The following is a 13,026-nucleotide window of genomic DNA, read 5'->3' as shown; positions in this document are numbered from 1 at the left end:
TCGTTTAATTAAATTCATAGAATTAAAATATATGATTATTTCTAGTTAGTATTCTGTCAATAAGTACTCGTATTATATACGAACCTTCTATATTCTCTGCGCTCAGTTCTCTTTGAATATTTCTAAATTTATATTTCACTCTTTTTTGGTATATAAAACTGCTTCATTTTTCTGTGAAAAAATATAATATTGATTGTTGAAAAAAAAATCCATAAGTGTAACTTTTAATTAAATTAACGTTAATATTTACTCTTATTTTATAATTAAGACATTCATTCAAGAATAGAATAACTGAGGCTATATTTATAATTTAATGATATTTAGTAGTGAAAAAATAATTATATTTACTATACTGACATTTTTCAAAGCTAATTTTATTTATTATTTTTAAAGTTCTGCGACTGATAAAAAGTTTCGAAAAACGTATTTTACTCAATATATATTTTAAATTGTAATTTTAAGAGTTCTATAAGAATAAACATTTTTAAACATCTCGACCACTTATGCGTCATTCTTAATTGTAATCAGTAATACAAAATTGTTTAAATAAATTTACATTTTAAGTTATATTTGAATTTTTAAATGAATACAGATAAAAATTTGATTTTTTTTTTAATATTTCAACACTTGAATTGCATATCATAAGTAATAAGAAAAATGCAAAGATGTATCATAATTCGAGTTTCATTTTGTACAAAATAAAATTTTAAAATGTTAAGTTGTATGCTAAAGAATTTTTTGATATTATTTAAATAAACTTGTATCATTCAATAAGTCTTAGAATTTAATTTAAAATGTTGTTGTTGTACAAACTACAACTTTCTAACTTTTATCCTTCGTTCTCAAATGGATTATAATAAAATTGTTGTATTAAAATTATTAACTATTGTTGTATGAAATACAATAAATTGAAGTAATTAACTAGTATCAGTTTTATTAAAAAAAAAATGATTTGTCGTAGATTTCTCAATTTTTGGGATTATTTCCATATTATATAATTTATAAAAAACTATATTAGAACACATTTACTTAGAAAAGAGTAGTAAAATTATATATATTTACAAAAATATGTAACGAAACTCACCATCTTGCTAAAATTATTAAAATATAAAATTTATGTAAGTATATGGTGTATGATTTATTATATTTTATAGTTTAGGAGCCATTCATGCTGATGCCTATCAAGCATATCAAACTTCGCATAATTTAAAAGCTGTTATAGAAAAATCGTGTTTTTTTGATGCGTCTAAGATAGAAAATAATAAAAATAGCAGAATGAACGTCAATGTATCCTTGTTAACACCGATTTTACCTATGCTAGTGGGTTATTGTTTATTCAATTACTTTGTAAGTTAAGTTGTCTTTTTCATATTTCATATTTTAGGCTGAAGCATGCAAAAATATAGATGACGTTTTTAAAAAATGTCCTTCTGGTATATATTCAGAAATTAAATATGATGGCGAACGCGTACAACTACATAAAAGCGAAGGAGAGTATAAATTTTTTTCAAGAAGTCTCAAACCCGTCTTGAATCACAAAGTAAATATTATTGATATTAACCTAAGTGCACACACACACAAATACATATGATATTACGTACCATTCATTTTTTCTACTGAATGTGGTCTACAACTTGATTAATGTGTTATAATATCCAGGTCGAACCATTCAAAGAGTATATTCCCAAGGCTTTTCAACACGGAGAAGAGCTTATTTTAGACTGTGAAGTGCTCATGTATGATCATAAAAGTAACAAACCACTACCATTTGGAACCTTAGGAATTCATAAAGTATTTTTATCTTTTTTGGTGATTTTTATTATAGTTTAAGTAATACATTTTTTTTTTTTTAGAAAAGTAAATTTGAAAACGCTAATCCTTGTTTGTTCATTTTTGATTGTATGTATTATAATGGCGTGTCATTATTAGACAGGTATGAAGTTATAAATGTATATATTTATATTAAATACAAGATTCAATTAAATAGTTCCCATCTAGTTATTTTATCACTCATAATTATAAAATGTAAATCGTTTTAATTATTCAATTATTTTTAAATGATTACGATAATAATTAACCACTGGTATTTATTCATTAATAAAAACAATTTTTTGCAATTAAAAAAATTAATACGTACATCTTATTCTTCATTAAATATTGTATCGGTTAAGTTATACGACAACACTTTACGAGAAGTTAAACTCGTCTTAAACTAATTCTACATTAAATAAAAACCTGTAAATATGTTTTTATAATTTTCTCAGTCTTAATAAACAGTATATAAATTTCTTAACCTGTTTTATGTGAAAACATAATTGTATTTTTTTTTCAATGTGCACTGTCACATTTCTTTATAGTATACAAGAATTACACATTTTTTTATAATGATTTCTGATCTTATTATCGAAAAATTTAGCCAGTTTGAGGTCACATAACTTTATATATCTTTGCGTTAGCATAATACTATTTTGATAAATAAAAAAAAAATTCAATCATTCAAAAATGTATTCATTATTATAAAAATAATTAAATATCAATATATTATACAATGGTTCATAGATATAATTTATCATTTTATATATTCTTATCCAGTAAAATGCTATATTAATAACTATTTTTTCAAGAAAAATGTCTTTATTATTTATGAGTTATAACTAATGATTTAATGAATTTCGTAGATCGATTGTCGAACGACGAAAAGTTCTGGAACAAAACATAACGGAAATTAAAGGACATATTATGTTATCAGAAGTTAAAAAATTGCATGTTTGTTACATTCAAAATATTTTTTCAGTAATAGGTGTTTAATAATTCGTATTTTAAAAATGAAAATCGATTTTTTTTTTTTAGAACACTGACCAACTTAAGTTGATGATAGAAGATGTTTTGAAACAAGGCCTAGAAGGATTAGTATTAAAGGGTTTAACGGTAAGAAGATAAATATAATAAATACTTTTGTTGCGTATACATACATTGATTATAAATATTTTTTATTAACTATTTTCTACTATGTTTATTACTTCCAAAAACGTGAAGTATACATAAGACACCTCACGATCACTGTATCGATTTCTATTATTTAAGTCCATTGATTCGTCGCATTTTTTTTTTTTAATCAAATTACAAAAAAAAAAAAAAAAAACACCTTTGCTTCCAGTGGGGGGAGATTAGAGCACGAAAAATTACTCCATCGCTACGTTGTTTTTTTGTTTGTGGTGCAAAAACTATGTCATACACGAGTGGCTCAACAAGTTCATGCTAATAGCATACTAAAATAAAAATATAAACAAAAATCAGAAAGTAAGTGAAACTACGTCCCTTCAATCCCAGTTACATATAATCTAAAATGTTATTTAATTGTATGGTAACTTGTTTCAAGTAAATTGTATACATTTATTAAAGCATTGATTTTATCTTAATTTTAGGGAATTTACGAGCCAGGAAAGAGACATTGGCAAAAAATAAAAAAAGATTACTTATTTGATGGTTCAATAGCTGATAGCGCTGATCTAGTTGTTCTTGGTGCTTGGTTCGGTACTGGGAATAAAGGTATTTATATAAAATTGAAATTGAAATTATTTGAACTATGTCTGATATTTTGTTCTATAAACATTGTTTTGTCTAACAATGTTAGGTGGTATGATGTCAATATTTCTAATGGGTTGCTATGACGAAGCGAAACATGTATGGTGTACAGTGACTAAAGCGCATGGTGGTCTTGACGATAAGACACTTGAAAGATTACAGGTGTAGAAAATGTTTGCTTTTATTCAAATCCATTAGGTACTGTTAAATAGTATAAGTAAGGTATAAGGACTGTAGTCATAGGTAAACATTGTAATAATGCTTATGTACCTACGGGTATTTGCACTAAATTTTGAATGAAAACTGTTATCTAATTATTTTTTTTTAATACATTACATTGTACTTCATTACGATATTCGTCTTAAACATAAAATATTAATTTAAATTTATCTATACGATGTAGGTATATTATATTTATTACAAAATTATTACAATTTAAATTATTATTTTATCTAGTTTTTGTCAGTTATTCTCGTAAAAAAATATGAAATGAATGTCTATTATTAACATTATTATTAAAACGGTTGTAACAGTATTTTATAATTAAGATTTTTAACATATTATCTATGGATTATTGTTTCAGAACGAATTAAAAATGATAAAAATTAGTAAAGACCCCGAAAAAGTTCCAAGGTGGCTAAAGTGCACTAAAACTATGATTCCAGATTTCGTTGCTGAAGATCCTAAGGTATGTATTGTGAAATCATTGAAATTGATAAATTTATTTTCAACAATCGAATTTACGATTAATAAGTACTTATTCTACATTATTAATTTCGTTTAAAAATACATGTTTTTTGATATATTTAAATGTGATTTATATTTATAATCAGTCGAATAACCGAAAATAAAAAATAAATTTATATTCATATACTTATACTGTAATTAGATTATTACTAATAATTCTGCACGCTAGGCAGGTATTCCGAAGATAAAGTAGACACAAAACAACTAAAACACGTATCACCCAATTGATTAGTCTTAACTCTTACCAGTCTTACTCTTAGTTATATTATATATATATATATATATATATATCTTAGGACTTGGAAAATATACGCTTAAAATTACCTCACATTTTACAATTTTAAGCTAAAAAATGATAGTTTAAATTGCGTTTGATTTACTTGCCACGCATTTACTAGATTATGGTCCTCTGCTGGTCCTAAATAATTTATTGATACGCATTATTGAAGCTTGTTGAGTATAGTTCTTGAGTTAACCCCAAAAATGTAATGAAACTTTCATGTTTATAATATATTTGTACAAATAAGGTTACAAACATAAATGGGTTTCTGTGAAACAAACTATATATATATATATATATTATATATATGTATTACGAGTATTAAGTTCAAGAATTATCGAAATTATAAAGAAAAAGGTATTAAAAATTGTAAACAATACATGGTAAAATGATTTTATCGCAATAATGAATTCGAATTTAAAACGCAAATTAGCTGTGACATGTACACAGATAAAATTTGTGAAGATGTGTTGCGGCCAACGTCCGGGTCGTCGATGAAACGTTCCAATTCAACCGTGTAGCATTACGATCGCTGCCAATATTATGCGCAACGATTTCGGACGACATCCAAGAATCGTTATTTTTGCGCGCGTGTCGTTTAGGTGAAATTTTTGGCCGATAGCGCGTCTTCGCTTGTTTGCGAAATTCGAAAAGTGAACGGCTTCGTCCCGTGTCGTCTGCGAGTATATTATACCGTACAAGAACCGGCCGCTGAGATCGTATGTATACATATTCTGACATTCTACGGCGTTTATCGCTGTATCGGTTCTACGTTCTACGTATTCGGTTGATTCCACTTGTCGGACGCGCGAACCGATTCGCAAACAGGTATCGACGTTAAAAAAATTGCTACGGTTTTCTGAGACTGTTCATTACTGTCGAAAAACCGCGTGTCTTTTGCTCTTCTTGCGCATCGCCCGAGTTGACTTGTAATACATAGATACTGCGTGATAAACAATAATATCTAGTCCACTGTACTTGCACATGCTTTTTGCTGTTCACCACATGTGTTCATCATAATTACCAAAATCAATTACGCGTAACGTCTCACGAAACCACATGTTTTTATTTACGTATATTCGATGTTATTCGTTCGTGACACGAACAACGACCTATCGTTCGTATCAGTAACGAAGTCACGAATAAAATATACGATAAACGTATAAACGTTATTTATCAAAAACAATCACAATTAATGCACATTTTTACGTCGTATTCCCGAAACTAATTAAACTAAATGATAAAAATCACCATGTTATCTACATTTTTTTCTTAAGTTTTAACATACATATATATATTTATACAGACATTTTTAGTTTAAATGTGAAATAGATATTAACTAAAAATTCTGTTAAGAAATAAATATTAATTAATACTCTAATTGAAAATACAATTATGATGTTAAATTAGTCTTGGGCTATACATACATATCTGTATCATATATTTACTATACTTATATTTATATATATTTTTTTTTTCAATAAATTATATTTTATATCCCATTAAACAGAAAATGCCTGTTTGGGAAATTTCCGGTGCAGAATTCTCTCAAGCTGAAGTTCATACTGCTAATGGTATATCATTAAGATTCCCTAGAATAACTAGGATTAGGGACGACAAAGATTGGAAAACAGCTACATCATTAACCGAATTACAGGTATGTTAATTTAATATCTTACAATTACTGGTACTCAATTTGTATTTTAAATACAATTTTTTAAAATAAAAAATTTTATTTTTAGAATTTATATAAAATTTCAAAAGAAACAAGCAATTTAAATATTTTTTCAAATATTAGTCCGACAAAAAATACTATTTCTGATAATGATTCGTCACAATCATCACCTGAAAAAAGAAAAAAAATTAAGGTAAAAATAGTCAATCAGATATAGTTAACGATGAGTGATAAATGGGCATTTTTTCTATCTTATACTTATTAATTTATTTATTTTATATATATATTTAAATATTTAAATATGATTATCATTTTTATTTGAATTTTAACGTATTTAAAAATTTTTTTATTATATTATACAACTATAATTATATAATATAATAAAACATATAAATGTATAATACGTATACTTATAAGTATACGTATTATATATTCTTTTAAATTTAATAAACTATCCGCGGCATCTGAGGCCATTGGACGTACGTATTATATATAATATCAATAGGATTAATATTGTATATAATGTAAGTAAAAATAAATTATTTTTATCTATAACAGCAATCTTTAGATACGGATGACGGAGAATCAAGTTCCGAACACTACACTGAAATTCCTGCTAAAAAAATTAAACTTTCTATAGGACCACAGCGAGTAAGAACTTTATATTTGTATAACTTATGCCACAAAAAAAAATAAAAATAAAATAAATAGATAAATTAAATTACGAAGTCAACAATTTATGTACTTTTGTTGGTTGAAGTCATATCCTTTGTGTTATATCAAGGACGAACACAGGAAAAATTTTGGAGGATCTTGAATATATGTAAAAGAAGTTGATAAATAGCATGCTTTATTACTTATTATATAATTAAGTGTGGTCTAAGGATTAAGGTGGTTTAAGAGTGGTTTTAAGCTATAGAGGTTAATTTTTTTTTCTTATACTTAGCTGCGATGACTTCTAAAATATGTTCATTGTTCTAAAAAACAATGAATAATAATACGTTAATCATAATATGTTAATTCCTTCTCATGCCTTAAGGAAGTAAAGTTTAGTAAAAAGGGGTACATTTTCAGTTTTTTTACTTAGCACATTTCATTTTTAATGTAATGCCGAAATCATAAGAATATTGTAGCAATTAATATTTTATAAAAAAAAGGTATCTCGATAAATTAATATAAAGTTGGCTGTTTTTAATAAAATCAAAAAAAAAATACGTCAAAATTAAAGTTTAGTTTTATTCATTTAAAATTTAAAGTTATATACAAATTATAAATAAACACCGCTATAACGCATAATATTTCTTATAAAAAACGTTATAATTAATTTATTATTTGAGGTGTAGTATAAATTAACGTTTAAATTTAATGTTAGTCAAAAAAAAATCAAAAAATATTTTTATAACTTGCTTTCAAAGTGGTCCTGTTAAAACTTGAATATTTTTTTCTATAATCATGAACTGTCTAAAAAATATTATAAATTTAATTACATTTAGAGTCGTATTTAAGTGGTGGTTCGGGGAGGCAGTAGCCCCTCCTGAAATATTTAAGGAGTGGCAATATTTTTACGGTGATTCTAAATAAAACCAAATCGATTTTTTTGCATTTTCATTGGAAAATTATTTTTGAATAAATAAAATAACATAAAAAATAAATATTGTATATATTATTGTATATGTATTATTTAGTAACGTACAAAATATATATCTGTTTAAGAGTGTTGTATTTGAAATGGTATTTTATTGAGATATATGTATTCTATTTTAATTTGTATGGAGATAGGACATTCAGACCTAAAAAATACTAAATTATTTAAGGTTACCACCATCAGTCTTATAAAAAATAGTTTTCTTTAACTAAATTATAACTCAGATATTATTTTGGATTTGATATTAATTACAAATATTGTATAATAGTGTACTGTAATGGGGAAAATTAATTGCAAACGGCTTATTAATGAATAGTTGGAGTCACTTATTTTCAGTTTTACACTTCAGGGAAAAAAGGCGGAAAATATTTTTGCTACTGGGCGAAGAAATCTTAAATACGGCCCTGATTAAATTTGTTTTATTGTTTACTTTTTAAAGGTTTTTAAAAAAATTGTTTTAATAGAATATAAGAAATTGGTGTTTACCTGTAGCACTAATTGTTTTTGATGTTAATTTTTTATAAATTTGTAGTTAAATTCTTAAATTAATTTAACTCCTATTCCAGCTGTATCATTAACTACTAACCTAACCTAGCTACCTTCAGTGATTCAATTAGTTTTTTCCCTAATTTTTAGCTATATTATATTTTTAGAACTTTTATCGCGATATGATTATTTTATACAAGAACCATCTTTTATCAAATCAACAACTTACAATAAAATATATTGGATACCTACTTCAATGGAAAAAAATTTATAATAATTTTAGTGGATTAGATGTTTTTCACATAGAAAGTTAATTTTATGTAAATACTTAAGTTTATAAAACATAAATATAAAATACCCATTGTGTTTCTAAGTGATTGACATATAATTTTTTGGTTAACATGCTTGATTTTACATTACAGAATTAAGTTGAAAAATAAATAAAAATCTTTACTGTACAATATATTGTATACTTTTATTGTTTTTATTCACTGTGTTAAGTAACTCAACATTTTAAAATAATACAGATAGAAAACTAAAAATCGAACAATTTTCCTGAAATCTAATTTTGACGTGTTTTTCTTAATTTTACGAAAAAATACAAACTTAACTATAACTTAACAAGATCATTTTTTTAAAAAAACCATTGTATTACTACAATAAAGATCTTTATGATTTTTACATAGCTTCAAAAATTAAGTAAGTATATTCAAAAAACTGAAAACTCACCCCTTATTTTAGAACTTTGAACCCTTTAGGGCACGCGAAGTAGTTGATTGATACGCTCAATGTTGATCATAAATATTTTTTTCAAAACATAGAATAGAATTTAGGGATCATCGCAACAACAATTTTAAGTCAAAATATATAGTACCCTAATATATATATTTATATATTATAAGCAAGTCTCATGGGGAATTTTGAAATAACTATTACATTTGTAGGTCGGTAATTTTTTATAAAAAAAATTTATGATATTTCGAGGGAGGGTGTTGAGCCTCTAAAACCCTCCCTGCATTTCAGTTTGTGTTATATCATTTAAACAGTGATACTTAAATTCAATATTTATAAATACTATTAGTATACATAAACGTTTTTCTGTATTTCAACAACTGAAAATCTCTTCTGTAGTAAGCACAAAAATTTCTTTTTGTCTTTTATAAAAAATGTAACAATTTTATTTCAATAATTGAAATAAATTATTGATAGTCCAATATACTCTTATAATAATTATTATTACAACAATGTTTGATTTTTTATTTTTTATGTTTTTGTACTGGAAATACTATATATTCCCAATAACCTTTATAGACGTTTATTTATAGTTAGTTTACATTTTTTTTTAAAAATAACTTATTTTAAACTTATTTAAACATAACTTATTACAATCGATCAATTAATTATAATTTAGAATATTAGTAGTATGTTAAAATTGCAATATAAAATTCAACAGGAAGACTGTGATTAGTCGGATTCAGGAACATATTTTACCAGATTTGATTTATCTCATTATAAAAGAAAAAGTTTCAATATTAATTAAATTTGATCTCTGATTAAAAGGTACATATTTCTTACAAACAAAATTAATACATTTGAAATTTAATTGTTTAACTTGAGATATTTTAAGATTTCTTGCATATGCCATTTAATTAATATTTATTTTTATAATTTCTAGCGTTTACCTGATTTATTTACTGGAATTCGTGTTGTTGTGCCAGATTCAACGTCTAAAAATACATTTTTACGGTATTTTATTGCGTATCCTTTTTTAACCGTTATGTTACATTTATTTAAATGAACTAATAATTTTTATAGATTTATCTGTACATAACTTTACATATTATAGATATATTATATTATGTTTATAAATATTTATGTACTACATTTTATTATTCGTTGAGTAGAAATTTATATAAAGTAATAGAGTATTCCACATATATCAACTACATCCGGAGTTAATACCTTCTCAATTATCGTAAGCTCGTATATTAATCACAGTATGTACTAATAATAAACTGTTAATATACTGATTTATTTGCATTTACCTTACAAACGGTTAATAAGTGCTTCTATGATATAGCAATGAATTTGACCACTGAATTGCAAGTAAAACATTTAATTTAAATCTGCTAATTAACTTTTAGTTAATTTTATTGGTATATTTATTTTTATAATTCAACGATTAATTACTGTTAAAAATATGGAACTTAATTATAACGAATATAATATATGTATCACAATAGTTAAAACAGATTTTTAAAATACCAAGTTTAATAAATAGATTTTAATATTTTCTTAATTCTGACGTGATTGGATACCTATTTTTAAAAAAATTTTCTCATTGAAAATAAATTATATTTTTTCTTAATTTATATATCAGTTATGGAGGTACGTGTTTAAACGAAACTGATGAATCTTTACCTACGCATGTTATTATTTCAAAAAAAGGACCTAATAAATCACCAGTGGTAAGTGTTATTGATATAGTTTTTAAGTACAATTCATGTTATAATTTGTTGCAACATAAAAAATGAATTTAAACATTTAATAGTTTGTAAAAATTATGATATTTGATTGTTATTTATTTTATGTAACGATTATATAAATTACAATTGTTGACAAATTAAGGGTTTTTGACATCATTACTATTGAGGTCGATTACCTTGTACAAAAAACTTATCTTTACTCGTGCTGAGATTAATGTATAAAAACTTCATGTGTGTTAAAACAGAAATCTCAGGAAAAGAGTTCGAGCATTGAAGTTTGCGCTCAATGGTTTTGGGACAGCATAAGAGCCAACACCCTGCTGCCGATTGAAAACTATTAAGAACGCTATTATTTATTATTATTTTATTTTTCAACTAATACTTTCAGTTTTTATCATATAAACTATGGTTTGTACTTGTAACATATGAGAATTTCCTATTGTACTTTGTATCATCGCTCAGTTTCAATAATAATAAAATTGAGTTATACGAATCTCTTTCGATCATATACGAATCTAAATTTCATTTAGACCTACTAATTTCTATAAACGCATTATGGGCTGTAAAAGTGACGAAATCAGTCAATCGGCAATTGCAAATAGCATACTCCTAAAAATCCCTTGTCCATTTTAGATTCTAGAAGGGATAGAGTGACAGTAGAAGTAATGCAAATTACAAAGGTGGTGTAGTTGAATAGTAGTTAGTTCTGTACGGTTTAACTATGTGTATTATATGTAACACAAAGTTTCAATTGTTTGTTCCATTATACGGTATTGCTTACGCGTGTATATAATATCACTCGGTTACTTAAATGCGTAAAACGTGCCAACGTGTACAAACCGTCAATGGATACCTACATCATATACGTTGACAGATTTTACAGATATAATTCACGTATCGTTGTTTTGTGATCCTAACCTATGCGAAATTCCCAAATCGTAATTTATTGTCAACGTTTAAAATATGCAAGTAACCCATTACTTTATCTTGATTCATTCAACTATATACACCCACTTCCTAATTTAAATAAAAGTAAAATATAATAATAAACTACACGAACGGATCTGTAGTGTAAGATACATTGAACTTTTAAGTACTATAGTTTTACTGCTGGTTACTTAATTTACGAGAGTGTGTTTAGGTATATAAAAATAATCAACATAATTAGATAATATATTTACATATGCTAATCAAATGAATAAGGTTCTTCTAAAAATGTATTGAAAGCCACACAGATAGGTATAACCGTATAAATACAATTTATATGTATATTTTTTTTTACAAATGAACAATGTGTATAAAGTTCTGTTAAACGAAGGGTGTAAAGCACCCTTGTACATCCGAGTACGGTGTTTATCGTTTATATATACGGTTTCGAGCGAATCACGCGTCAACCGTAGCTGCCAATTTATGCAATGTTGGTATTTATTTATATTTTCGATTTCAAACGCCGATTAGAAAGTGTATGCGTATTTACCTATATGTGTATCAAAAACACGTTTCGAGATAGTTTTTTACATATAGGGACACACACGAGATATGGACGTACACATTAACGTATAATGAAATCTAGATGCGTAGACACGTCGGAGCGGGGTGGTACGTACGTGTATGACGACGCAGCAGGCGGACCGCCGATCGGAATTCCGGACGAGTAGATTTGTTTTCTACGCGCGAGAGAGAAAGAAGCGCGTGGAAGAAGAAGTGGGTCAGCAGTGAGCGGGTCAAGTTGAAGTTACCGACTGGTTCGGTGTAGCGAGTGCGCGATCTCTTGATTGTTGCGTGACGCACGCACGGTGGGTGGCGGCCGATCAGTGTCTGCTAAATTCGTATTCCGGCGGATCGAGGGACGAGAACTCAGAGGCGATCGCCCCCCTCCACCCACCCCTGAATTAAAATATTACCAAAAATGTTACCAGGCAAGTTTTGAACAAACGCTCGCAGGGTCCCCGAGTGATTATTTTTTTTTTTGAAAATACGAATAACACGTAACATAACGTTGATTTCAGCACCTCCGAAACTCTTAATGTGCACCAACTATGGACCGTGAAACGGTGGTCTGTAACGTAGAAGAAAAACTAGGCGCGTCGCGCCTCGCGTCACGGGAACCTCTCTCTCTCTT

General features: G+C 26.6%; 1 protein-coding gene across 1 annotated transcript in view; it reads left to right on the top strand.

Annotated features, from left to right (window-relative positions):
- The window catches only part of LOC112681642 (DNA ligase 3), a 32,038-nt gene extending 20,626 nt beyond the window's left edge, over positions 1–11,412 (top strand). Inside the window, exons 7-21 of the mRNA XM_025551900.1 lie at positions 1,155–1,320; positions 1,385–1,540; positions 1,660–1,791; positions 1,854–1,933; positions 2,679–2,766; positions 2,851–2,928; positions 3,426–3,549; positions 3,635–3,747; positions 4,169–4,273; positions 6,123–6,269; positions 6,355–6,480; positions 6,846–6,938; positions 10,094–10,176; positions 10,799–10,886; positions 11,150–11,412. Of these exons, the coding sequence (XP_025407685.1) occupies positions 1,155–1,320; positions 1,385–1,540; positions 1,660–1,791; positions 1,854–1,933; positions 2,679–2,766; positions 2,851–2,928; positions 3,426–3,549; positions 3,635–3,747; positions 4,169–4,273; positions 6,123–6,269; positions 6,355–6,480; positions 6,846–6,938; positions 10,094–10,176; positions 10,799–10,886; positions 11,150–11,245 (1,675 nt within the window). The 3' untranslated portion in view covers positions 11,246–11,412. The remainder of the gene's footprint in view (positions 1–1,154; positions 1,321–1,384; positions 1,541–1,659; positions 1,792–1,853; positions 1,934–2,678; positions 2,767–2,850; positions 2,929–3,425; positions 3,550–3,634; positions 3,748–4,168; positions 4,274–6,122; positions 6,270–6,354; positions 6,481–6,845; positions 6,939–10,093; positions 10,177–10,798; positions 10,887–11,149) is intronic.
- Positions 11,413–13,026: the final 1,614 nt, after the last annotated feature.

The sequence above is a fragment of the Sipha flava genome, unplaced genomic scaffold, assembly GCF_003268045.1.
Source record: "Sipha flava isolate LNK unplaced genomic scaffold, YSA_version1 102_pilon_pilon, whole genome shotgun sequence".
Taxonomy (NCBI): domain Eukaryota; kingdom Metazoa; phylum Arthropoda; class Insecta; order Hemiptera; family Aphididae; genus Sipha; species Sipha flava.
The sequence above is the reverse complement of the archived record's forward strand: the minus strand, read 5'-3'. Positions and strand labels throughout refer to the sequence as shown.